The 12,898-nt window shown below is 38.1% G+C and overlaps 1 protein-coding gene across 5 annotated transcripts in view; it reads right to left on the bottom strand.

Moving 5' to 3' along the window:
* TRPS1 (transcriptional repressor GATA binding 1) overlaps nt 1-12,898 on the bottom strand; it is a 230,996-nt gene that overhangs the window by 199,596 nt on the left and 18,502 nt on the right. The window contains exon 2 of one of the 5 annotated variants that reach the window (XM_045181505.3): nt 3,175-3,297. The exons of the other annotated variants lie outside the window; for them this stretch is intronic. Coding sequence (XP_045037440.2) covers nt 3,175-3,184 — 10 coding nt within the window. The 5' untranslated portion in view covers nt 3,185-3,297. The remainder of the gene's footprint in view (nt 1-3,174; nt 3,298-12,898) is intronic. 5 annotated transcript variants of the gene reach the window in all.

The raw sequence follows: 12,898 nt of genomic DNA, 5'->3' as shown, positions 1-12,898 counted from the left end.
TGTGAACCACAACTCTCTTGGTTTAATTTGGTTTCTACATATGTCTATATATCTTTACATATGGAAAATATTTGTGGACTGAATCACATAGAGGAAGTTCCTTTAAAAAGTTAAGCATACTCTATATAGTAATAATTCTATAATAATGTTACTAAAATCAGTAAAATAAATTTTATAAGTTCATATATCTGTATAATTACGTATGAATATCATGATATTTAATGCATGTATTAAATATATTTACCATAATCGTATGCATTTATATATAAATTTTATTTACAAAATTTTCACTATGCATTCTCTAACATTCCAAAATTCAAAATATTCTGTACTGACAGCATAATATATAAAAATAAATAAAAGTTTGCCTTTTAAGGGAATACGCTGGGACATAAAAGAATACAGAAAGATCTCAAACATCAGAATCAGACTCCTACAACTTAAAAAATATAGAATGACGTATTACCAGAAGCTAAATTAAAAGTGCATACACACACTTCACAAGAATGCTCATAGCATCATTCTTTGAATTGCCAAAACTGGGAACAACCCAAATGAACATCAATAGTAGAATAGATTAAAAAGTTGCATAGATTAAAAAGGTACATGTCTGAAGAAGAGAATGCACAGTCATACAACAGAATATTATAGTGCAATAAAAATAAGCCATGTACAACAACAGGAATAAATTTCACAAATGGGATGTTGTGCGTGTAAGACAGGAAAGAATGCATGCTTTTATACATATGAATGTTGTATTTTAATGCACGTAAAGTTCAAAAAGAAGCAAAACTATTCTACAGTGTGAACAGTCAAGAAAGTGATTAATTCCTGGGAGAAGGAAGGGAAGAAAGAATAGGAAGGGACCCTAGGGAGCTTGTAGGGTACCAGTGATGCTTCTTTGTTGACATGAGAGATAGGCACACAAGAGTATTTATTTTATAATAACTCCTTGAGCTATAGACACATATTCTGTGCATTTTCCTGCTAAAAAGTTAGTGAAAGTGTGTGTGCATGGGGGGTGTGTGTGATGTTTTTCAGTAACATAGCAGTTGCTCTGCAGGGACCATGGAGTAATAAATTGAGAAGAAATCTTTCAGCTGCTATTTTTTTGCTGGGCAAACCAAGCTCTCCAATGGAGCGGAATGCTGTCTTGATTACTCAGGCCACACAGAGTCTGGATGTGCCAAAGTAGGCAATGAGGTGGTAGGAGGAAGAGGAGAAAGTAAAGAGTTCTAGACAAAAGAGACTTGAAAGGGTAAAAGGATTAAAAAGAGATGGAGATTGGAGGCAGAAACAAGAACAAAAAGCAACAGATACCCCCTGAAGGGAAAGACAGTAGAGAGAGAGAACAGGAGAGGAGAGAGCTCTGTCTTTGATTCTGCTGCCGGCCATGGTGGTGTTGGAAGGCGGCAAAGCACAGACGCATATCTGCAGTTATTAAATGTCTCATTAGGATACACGACATCAGTTAGACCACAGAAACAAACGAAGTCAGGAGAATTAATATGCTGTTGTTTGTACCTATTAGGCAGCAGCCGTTTGCTTCGTGGCTCACGTAATTCTCTCATTTAGTCCTCACTAAAGCTAGCAAGGAATCTGTGAGCCCTATTTTTACAAATGAGAAAACGGGGACTAAAAAAGGAGATAAAGTAACCTGTTTACCTTAGAAGACTGGATGGAATCAATGAAAAACAGTCAAAAAAACAATACTGTGACTTTTTCAGACAGCTGACACATCTAAAACCCTGCATATATCTACAAGGCTGAATAAAAGCTGTGTTTAAATGAAGTGTGGCAGATTCTGCCTTCATCTGAATCAGTTGTCCTCAATCTATGTAATGAGGTATTCCACCTCACAAATCAAATATTGATGGCCGTTTCCCATCTTGCATAAAAAAGGTAAGTTAATAGGTAAAATCCTATCTGTTTTAAACTTTCCAGCTGGTTAATATTTTCTGAAGACTTTGGCTTCTCTTATCACGTGGCTGCGAAAAAAAGAGTGAAGCAGCAGCACACAAGCGTTAACGGAGAAAACGGAAAGTATTATTTCTTACAATTGTTTCATGTAGCATTTCGTATTTGTTTTGTAGGTTCAAGCATACATATCATACAATAACATTTCACCCTACAGAAAGGTCTGTGATTTTGATGAATTGTTTTACTGTCTGATAAACTAGTGCCAATAGTCCTGTGGGCTCCTATTATAAGCAATACAATATAATCCTGGAAATTAATCATTATATTATAAATTAACTTGTTCATTTATATATCAATATACTAATGTATATGTGAATATATATTTATTTAAAGTTGATCTCTTCCCAAAAGCTTGATATTCTGTCTACGAAGCAGAAGTTGACACATTTAATTCTCAATAAAGTTACTGTTTACTATTCCATGAATGCGGAGTACTACTGGCATAAAAATCCGCTCTTGTCCACCCGGTTGGAAAATAAAGTGCCAAAGCAACATCGAATATCACATATACATACTGCTTACGGGCAAGGGCACTTCATAATAAAATTTCTGATCAATTAATTCACTCATACAGTATGTGTTTATTGAGCATATATGTTTAAAACAATGTGGCTGAATACCAAAAGAAGAAGAAATTTTACGAGAAATTTTGTTTTCTAAGAAACTAGCTCCTTCTGTTAAAGACATAAGAATCGTAACAAATATCTCAGTAACAGTGCAGGGTGAGATAGAATTTCACACCAAATCATTAGTGCAAACAATAAATGCCTCGAAGCAAACAGTAAGTCCTCGACATCTGCTGTCATTTTTAAGGAGTATTATCATCCCCACGCTTTCTTTCTCTCTTAATAGAGTACTGTGGACAATAGCATTGGAAACTCTTAAGGAGATGATAGTGGAGACGATCCTGAGGGGGAAATAAAAAACTAAAAATAAAAACACTTTAAGAAAGAAGAAAACAGCACTGCAGCAAACAGGAGTAAGAAAAACAAAGGGCTGCTCTCCAGTATAAACAGGTCAAGGGACAGGGAAAGACCTGAGGGCGGGGGAGGCGAATTGTGTAAAGGGGGTCAAACAAAGGTAAGGAAAGGAAACTAGACTTTTGGTGGTGAGCACACAGTAGAGTATATGAGTACTGTGTTAGAGTACTGTACATCTGAAGTTTAGAGAATGTTAGTAGCCAGTAATACATACCTACATCCATCAATAACTATCTGGGTTATTAGAATATGTGTTCCCAAAGGGTGTAAGTTAGAACCTCGAATCCCAGTTGATGAGGCCGGAGCACTTGTAGAAACTGGAACCCACCGGAAGTTCCTAATAGAAGAAATTAGGAAAACTAAGCTGGAGGCGGTGCGAAGTGTACACAGAGGAAAGGTCAAAAGTGAAGAGATGTCTCGTATCTCCCACAAAATCAAGTATGTTTCAGCTCAGATCATAAATGAAGTTGTTTGTTTTTTTAACTTCAGAAATATCAGCCCAGATGAAAGGATGGGGTTACTGAGATACATTTGTGAAACATGAATGATACTGGATTATTTAGGCCTGTGTGTGTGACCGTATCTTCAGTAGTTTAAACTGAAGTTGTGTCTATTAATGTTCTATTTTTCTGCTTCAGTATTTATATCCCTGCCTGGATGATGTTCTCCTGTGGTCATTCATGTTGATAGTCTCATGACCAAGTAAAGTACCTATATATAAGTAGGTGCTGTTTAGCAAATATTTATGGAGGGCACTTATTGAAGTTGTTATTGAAATTTAGCGGTTAGTGAAGCTTACTGAAAATACAAAAATAGAGGTAATCAACTGACCAACTTAGCTACTTGACACCCATTTGTTTGCGTCTGAGATGCCTGCCCACACTTGGTGTTTTATCGTAGCGTTGTTGATCGCCAACTATTTGCGTCTGAGATGCCTGCCCACACTTGGTGTTTTATCGTAGCCCTGTTGATCACCATCCATTCCAACGCTTTACGCTTTTAGACCTGCAGTCCTTTATGAAGTTTTCCAAAGTAACGTAAAAAGCAAGCCTGCCAAAATGATTCCAGATCTTTCTTGTCCCACTGGGAGTACACTCGGAACATGGTGGAAAACTCAATAATAATCCAAGGAGTACATTCGGATCCATGTAAATCAGTAGTTAAAATAATGGCCAAAAGGGGTGATGCGATTAAGAAGTACAAATGGGTGGTTACAGATTAGTCCCAGGAATGTAAATTACAGCACAGAGAACACAGTCAATAATATCACAAAACTACGTATGGGGCCAGGCAGGTACTTGAAACATAAGGCGGATCACTTTGTAAAGTATGTTTGTCTAAACCCTGTGCTGTACACCTGAACCTAATATACAGAGTAATACTGAATGTAAACTGTAACTGAAAATTTTGCTTACGAAATCACAATTCAAAAAGAGAGAGAGAGAGAGAGAGAGAGAGAAACAAAGAGAATCTAGCTCACTTGAATTTTAAAAACTACCATTCAACTAATGGAAGACTGGTCACGTATATATTAATTGGATTCAAGGTCCATGTTATTAAATTTTCTCAAATATTAAAATAATAAAACACATAAAGTAAAATAAAACAGTGGCCAGGAAGACCTCAACACAACACTCCTGTTTATTCTAGGCCAGGTCTCTACAGAGGAAGACTTGGCGAACCTCGGATTTAGGTGCTGAATGTTCATCTAAGATGCCATCTTAAAGAACTGCTTCCTGGTAACGACTCAAGTCTCCCAATTCCTCTCCAACCAGATGGTGTTTGTTTTTCAAGTAGGGGCCTTCCAAAATCAGGTCATTTTTAGGCAAAAATTAGTGCTCTCTGTGCCCATTCAAAGCAATTACCCTAAGACTCCGTCCGTAGCAGAGAACCTGAAGATAAGAACACAAAGACAAGAACGAGCTGTCCACTGGTTAAGGCCATGAAGGCACCTTTAGGCACAAGCCAACTGTGTTTTTAGCCAAAAAATCTGGCACTGTTCTCAAGTTTGAGATAATAGGCCTTGCAAAAAGTTGTGGGCAGAGATCTCCTTGTACTTCCAAAAGCTCCTCCTGGCAAAACTGCCTCTTTTTTTTTCCCTAGGTTGGGCAGAATAAATAAAGACAGACGTGTACACACTTACAGTTACACGCACACTCAAAGGGCGACAGCAGCACATAAACCAAAAGCAAGGGTGGTTGTGATCAGTTTTTATCCTATTTTGAAATTGTCTGGATCGTCTTAACTCCTACAATAAAAAGTATAACCTGTCTACTTTACAAAGCTATTGTTTCAGAAGGAATGAAGAGGCTACGAATTAAGTACATAACACAAGAGACGTTGGAACAGACGTAGTGTCTGCAATGGTCGGTTTACCCCCCACCCTTCCCCAACTGACTGGGAGGGAGCCTGAGCAGCAGCACACAGGGCCAGTGCTCTCTCTACGCTGAGTGAAGAAGGACATCCCGCTGCCAGGATCAATTGGGGCAGAGGCACTTCTTGAACAAATGAACTATAGTATTACATGTTTTTTAAAAAGAAGGCAGCCAAACCTTATAGGGTAGGAAAAAAGTGAATTTGACTATATTTCACTTTTTTAAGCCACTGAAATTGTTGCTTTAAATTAGTGTTTCTCTTAAATGGTTTGTATACTGAAAGTACAGTGTAAATCAAATAGTGGCCTCGGAAAGTCAGACGTCTATGTCATTTCATGAGAAAAGTACTGGATACAAAAGTAGTGTATCTTTTAACAAACTAGGGGCGCTTAACTTCTGAAAGTGACAATACTCAGAACTCGTCAGAATGTCATAAGCAAAGATTGGAAAATATGATTTAAATATAATCGTATTTGTATCTCATTTAATTATCAATCTTATAATTGCTTTCAGGGAAAAAAATTCTCCTTTATAAAAGGCATTTTGTAAAAATTCTTCATGATGAATTGTTAATGTTATGTATATCCCTCTCCTAATATTCAGCTATGTACGTTAATTGGAAATAGACAGGCTCATTAGTGGAATGATAAAACAATATTCTCCAAATTTGAAAAAGGTCCTCTTTTTTCATGATAGAGAATATACATGTTTTTCTAAATCCCTGAAGAAAATAGACCCTCTCTTCACTCTGCAGCTCCTCCCCATCCCTGCCTTTAACATTCTTCACAACAGCAAAACGATGAACATTGATTTCTTAGCTTTAAAGCCATCAAGCCTACCGTTCACAATTAAAACCACCAGTTTGTGAGAATTCACAGCAGTAAGGAAATCATGGTGCAAATATGAACTTGCGTAAGAGACCAAGATTCTGGGAAAGGCCATGGAAATGAATTGTGGATAATAAAGCTATCATATCAAAGACTGTCCACAATACATGTTCCAAAGAAGGCAAAACAACTTTACTTCATCTTCTTGACTCCTAAGGTGCCCATAAATGTTGGAGGATGTAGTCTCTGTTCAAATTGGGGTTGGCTCTCAGTGAAAGATACACTGATGTACTGAATACTTGAGGTTCCAAGGGTAACTCATTTATCCCCGCTTTCCCTTAATTAGTAGGTAACCCTCAGAGCTTCAGAGACCGACAATGAGACTTATTTATTTATCCAGGTACTTAGACTCGGGCAGTCTCGAGCAATTTAACTATTTAACTTGACTCAAAATTACTGCTTCACTTGGGGGGCGGGGTGCAGTGGGGAACAGTCTGGATTCATTTGCAGCAAGTTTTCTGTCTAACTTAAAATATTTTTGAAGAAATATGGTAAAGTGATTCTCCTTCTGGAACCAGATCGACTGACACTGTCACATTAACTCACAGCTTGTTAAATACTGTGCAATCTTTCTATAACATTCTTTGTTATGAGACTAGAATCAGCATATGGGAATTGCTCTTTTCCTGCTAAACTGAAGTCATTACTAACTACTCATCTGTGGCATGTACTCTTTCTTGCAACCAGGGATTTTAGCTTCACAAAATTTAGAAACTGCCACATTGTTTCTTGGCATGGCTTTCCAATGTGACATCATTCAAATTTTGGAAAACTCCGTTATAGCAAATACTCTAGGAGGTTCTGGGTTAACGATTGCCCAGAAGGGGCAGCAGGGTCTCTGTAGAGACCAACCACAGCTCACTCTCTCAGTCTATACCTTCACATGCCTTTCATTAGAGACACATGGAATTACAATGAGCTCACAAATGCATTTCAAAATGGGTTATCAAATTACCAGAATATAGAAATGACTTCCAGTTACTGAAAATCTGTATGGAAACACAACTGTGATGGGGAGAGGTAAAAGCTCCATTTTCGGTTTACTCAATTTCCAAAGTCAAGGATTATAATTTTAAGTAGGCATACCTATTAGCAAATACTACATATGTGTGAGCCATAAATACAATACAAATACAAGTACAAATATAGATATAAACCTACCGACTCATTTACTGCAGAACACAAACTAAATAGGGAACTGTGTCTACATCATAAAGAAATTTTCAAAGAATCATACCATTCAGACCCTCTGAAAGTCTCATTTTGGAAACTGAGTGATTTCTGGGACTTCCTCCATTATTTGAATACTTACATCACAAAAAGAGAAATTCCAGTTTTCTAATCAATGCACTGTGAGTCCTTAGTTCCGGAGCTTGGGAATTTTTTATTCCAACCATAATTCGACAGGAGCATTTGCCAACAAAAACTTGTATTAGTACTCTCGAGAGTGACTTCTTTTCTATCAAATCAAAAAAACTCCAGTGGTTCGCTGTAATTTCTCCTAGAAATTATTAAATGACATCTCATGTGTCACTGTAAAGATAATAGTTTGAGCTTCTAAACTTAAAAAAAACTTCACTAATGTTAATCACTTTGTTATTTCTTTAACAGATACATTTTATAAATAAATATTTTTATCTCTGCTGTTAAAAGCATGCTTACTTCCTGAAAAGGACAAAATATAATTCACACACACTGAACTTGAAAATTTAGGACATGTGGTCGCAAATGATGCCTAGGAATCACTGCACCGTACAGCACAACCCAGAGAGGCTATGAAATCACATGACTATTTATTATTCTCCTGTGGAAAAACTGGGTGACCTCAGTAGCAACAAATCATTTTTATTCACAGAGTGCTTATAAGCATGTGGCACATATCCCATATATGAAAAAACGACAAATTCTGAAATGCCCAGAGAGAATAACTAAATATTATCTGTGAGATACTACCAAGGAAAGGGTCTGATGTATTCCAACAAAGTTACCCCAGCCTCTTGACAAATAACACCATGATTAATTCCAAAGGAAAATTCTGTAAGACTCATCTGGGAGAAGAGGAAGAACTTTCATGAAATAAATACAAAAAATAAGTCGTGACCGGAAATCTCTGGCTTTCAAAAAGGTACATATTAAAAAACATTATATCTTAAAATTAAGTCTGATATAAATAAATTTAAAATAAAAATGATGGCGTGGGTCCTTAGTGATCCAAAAATTAAGGCACAAACAATGTGAAAAAACACAAACATGCTTTTCATGTAATTTTTACATTCAGAGTGGCCTTGAACACCAACATTTCTACAATAGAAATCCAACCATGAGAACTGATGAGTTAAGGCATATATTCTTCCAAGGAAACAATACCAGCTAGGCTTTTGGAATAATTGATGCTACTTTTCTCTATAATTCTACTCTGTTTATATCCTAAATATTCACTTTTTAATTAAAAAATAAAACAAGGCCTTAGAAACACCATTTTAAATAGTCTAAGTGAACACTCCATAGTTAATGATATGCAAAAATTAAAAAGATTGAAAACAAGACAACGATCATAATTATTATGGTAATCATAAGTATTCTCACAGCCCTTTGGCATTCACTAAACCTGCTTTACTTATATAATTTACATTGCCTCTGCCCCCCGCCAGCCTGTTCCCAGGTAGTATCACAGTGTCACTGGGGACACTATAAACTACAGAAAGTACAGACTTACTCTAATTCTGATTTTAATCCAGCAAAGCCACACCACAGATAGGAAAACATAGCTACCACCTACTGATCTTCTAAACACAGCTGGACACTCAGCCTGTCTCAGACAATCACATGTCCCAGAAGGCAATGGGATGGATGGAACTTCTTTATTTTATTTTGTACTGCACATATGTGGAAAACAAATAAGCTTGGGAAAAGGCCAAAATGCTCAAATAATTGAAAAATGCATTTTAAAAAGGCTGAAGAATATTATGATGCACATTTATGATCACTTAAGTAATAAGACCTCCTCAGCTCCAGGACTGGCTGCTCTGACAATAAGAAAAATATATGGTGGACTCAGTCTTTCTTTGTACGTTAGAACCAGCGCTCCTGGTGCTGACTTGAGTAACTTTGTTTTCATAGGGTAAATATTTAGTTAAGTTTGAGGACAGAACTATACTTACTAATTGGTTTAGGATTGTTTTTGTTTTCAATCATAAGATTATTATTTTCTTTTCAACATATTACTTTAAAAATTTACTATATTAAATCATTTCATGCATTTAACTTTTTTCAATAAAGCATCTCCAGTTGTATACTATCAGGTGAAATCAACAAAGCCTCGGCTACTTCAAAAAGGCTTTTTATATTCTCCCTATAGATAGCAATACTAGAGGCTAATCTGTTAAAAATTTAAAAGAAGGGCCTACATGTCCCTCTTATTGTTAATTTTAAAATTAACTAGGGCACCAATGCACAAGCCCCATCACGTACAAGTTAAAGCGGGCCCCTCACATCCAGCTTATATATCAACTATTTTCTCTCCGTCAGTCAGAATGAATTCTTCGAGGCAAAAAATGAAGCAACTGGACATACGTTGTATGGCTCAATAAAGTTCCTTCCTTGCTACATATCTCTTGTACTAAGGAATTTAAGAGTGACCAGGACATGGCCTTTATACCATAGCTTCCAGAAACAGAAATTAATACAGAGGGTGGAAAAGGCATGGCTTTATAAAGAATTAATTTAAAAATAAACTCAATGATGTAGAGGGATAAAACTTGATAGGGATCCATGCAGAGCAATGTCTCAAAATTTGTGATTAAAGAAAAATATAAAGGCCTCAATTCCCAGGAGCTCCAGCCACTCCAGAAAGGCTTGCTGGGCTGATAAAGACTACTACATTATGACGTGAACTATGACCTAGCGCATTTCTTTCTTACGTTTATTTTATTCATAGTTTTCTGATTGAGAATGCAGGAGACACAATCCTTCCATCTATGTTTGCATACATAAATACACTTCCAAATATTAGAAATACTGGTTAAGCAGCTCCATGAAAACTCTCAGAAAGTATGTCACTGATTGAAAGACTAATAACACATTTTTAATTACTGTAAAGAAAACCTAGAACTTCAGGTGTCTCCCCTGGAGACTGTGCCCACATGTTGCACAGAACGCACAGGTGAATGGTAAGAATTCGAGAGGAGCGAGTGTTGATAAACCCATGCTGGGCTCAGCTGGAGGAAATGAAATTTGAGCATCAAATCAAAGAAAGGCAGCAGAAAAAGAGGAAGCAAGGGAGAAGACAAGACAAGAGGAAGGAGAGTTGATAGAGGACGCAGGAAACCAAGCTGGGAAGTGGGGAGAAGGGCAGGGAGGCAGGAGATGCAGGCGGCTGACCCCGCGGGCAGGGCTTAAACACAGAGCTGGGCTCCGAGAAGAGCAGGGAGCGGGGCTGGGAGCGCGGCGCGCACCAGCCAGCCCGCCGAGGTACGAGGGGGAGCCAGCGCGCACACCACTGCTTCCGCAGGACTTCCTGCGACAACACGCCCACCCCACAACCCGGGTGTGGGGCGCGCGTGGTGGCTGCAGCAGGCCTGGGGTTCATGCGCAAGCGAACGCCACCGACACACACAAAGCTCCTGCCGCCTGCCGCTTCAAAGGCAGGGCCACAGGCAGCAAGCAGCCTTCTTCCAATACAACCAGCTCACTCTGCAGCTTCTTGGCGAGGAGTGAAAAACGGAATCCTATTTTTGCTAATCATCTGCGGTTCTGATTCTTTATTTCTCCTTAAAAGAAAAATCAAAGGAAAAAAGCTGTTTTACTCTTAGCTTTTAGTTCTGTGACTATACTAACCACCAAAACATGCTGGATCTTTATGCTTATTCATAAATATAAATGACTTTTTAAAATTAATCCAACGGAGACAAAAGGCTAATACTTAGATGACAAAAGTTTTGGGTTTTTTATTTATTTATATATATTTTTTGGTTGGCTTGTTTTATGTCTGACCTAAACTAATCTTTCCTTTTTACGTTTCTGTTACGCACAGAAGCTAAGTCGGGATGCCACACTTGTGAAGACCCCACTTGGAGCAGAAGGAGTTACCCAGAAGGGCAAATAATGTAAGAAACACAAAACCCTGAGGATTAAAGGGACAGTACCACATCTCCATGTCATTCAACAACTTCCCCTTAGAGATTGCTGATCACAGACTTTTTACTGTAATGGAGCCAAGAAGAGGCAGTTACTTAGACTAATATGATTTTTTTTTTTTAACCAGGAGATTGCAGCTTGAATCACGATGGAAAAAACACAAGTAGAATGTGAATCATGACTAAAGCCAGAGTTTTAAATGCCTTATATAAAAAGGTGACGGTTTTATCACTGACAATGAACAAAGGTAGATTAGGGCCTAAGAAGAAAGCCTGGAACAGGGCTAATATAGAAGTCGCCTAGTTTTTGAAACCTCTGGCAAATACAGCAGCTCAAAACCCTGCTCACACCTGATGAGAACGGAAGGAGGGCTGCTTCCCAAAGCCTTAGCTTTCCAGCCAGATGGCCTGGCCTCCAGTCCCAACTCCGCTCTTGCTACCTATCGGAGCCTAGGCAATGTATTCAAACTTCCCTGAGAAATGTGATGACTGCAGTTCCTGTCCACGTGGAGACAATACTCTCAGCAGAGAGCTCAAAAAATAGAAGCCATGGTCATCATTTCAAGGTGGTGCCTTGTGGAAGACTAAGCTCTTTGAGAAGCAAGCAGCCTTTTCCCCGGTCAGCCCAGCTCACCCATGGCCTGTGGCTGCTCCCAACTTTTACTCAGTGATCAGTGCTGGCTATGCATAGTCCAAATCAGTTTGTTGTTGCTCTGCGCCGCTCATTTCTATGCAAACTGTGTCCAGCCTTTGGGCAAAGTTTGCATGCCCTCTGCTCCCTGATTTTCACAAGTGAAAACACGACGACTGACACATTAATAAATGTGCTCCTTCCCATCATTAAAGGGCACCTCGCAGCTTTAGCAGACAGGAAACTAGCCCGGTGCACATGCTGTCCAGCTGGCAAATAGAGGCGTCTTCAAGAGCGTCCACTCCTCCTACATACAGTCTGATAAGGAACATTTTCATGGAGCCAAAACATACATTTCCTTCCTCTACTTCTGCATTTAACAGACATGAGAGCTGGAGAGTCATGTCAGGGATTATGAAACTGCAGTAAAGAGATTTCTAAGCCACCAACACTACCAGAACAGCAGGGCTAGATTTCGCCTACTCACTTTCAGCCAAAGTATGCACCCCTTCCTTCAGCTGTGGAAAAGTACAGAGGATTTAAACACCCCTACTTATTAACTAGACTGTACTCTTCAATGAAACTCTTTCTGCTGTCAATTAAATAATTTGTAAAATTCAGACAGATGCTACTTTTAAACAACCAACAGTCTCCTTTCAAGGATTTTTAAAGTTTCTGATAGACATTAGGGGGTATTAGAAAAGTATGTTTAAAAATGCAATTAGCTAAGGTTTCTAGAAAGCTTTGCAATGTTTTATTATTAAGGAAGAAATAGATAAATGTGAGTCCTATATGTAATGAATTGTCCTAGAAGTAAAGAAATTCATTAAATAGATCTTCTTGATTTATTCTTCATGGTTCCATGTCCATTCAGATTCGGAAATGCACAAGAATAATTTTCCAGAGCTAT

The sequence above is a fragment of the Desmodus rotundus genome, chromosome 8 (assembly GCF_022682495.2).
Source record: "Desmodus rotundus isolate HL8 chromosome 8, HLdesRot8A.1, whole genome shotgun sequence".
In the NCBI taxonomy this organism is placed as follows: domain Eukaryota; kingdom Metazoa; phylum Chordata; class Mammalia; order Chiroptera; family Phyllostomidae; genus Desmodus; species Desmodus rotundus.
The sequence above is the reverse complement of the archived record's forward strand: the minus strand, read 5'-3'. Positions and strand labels throughout refer to the sequence as shown.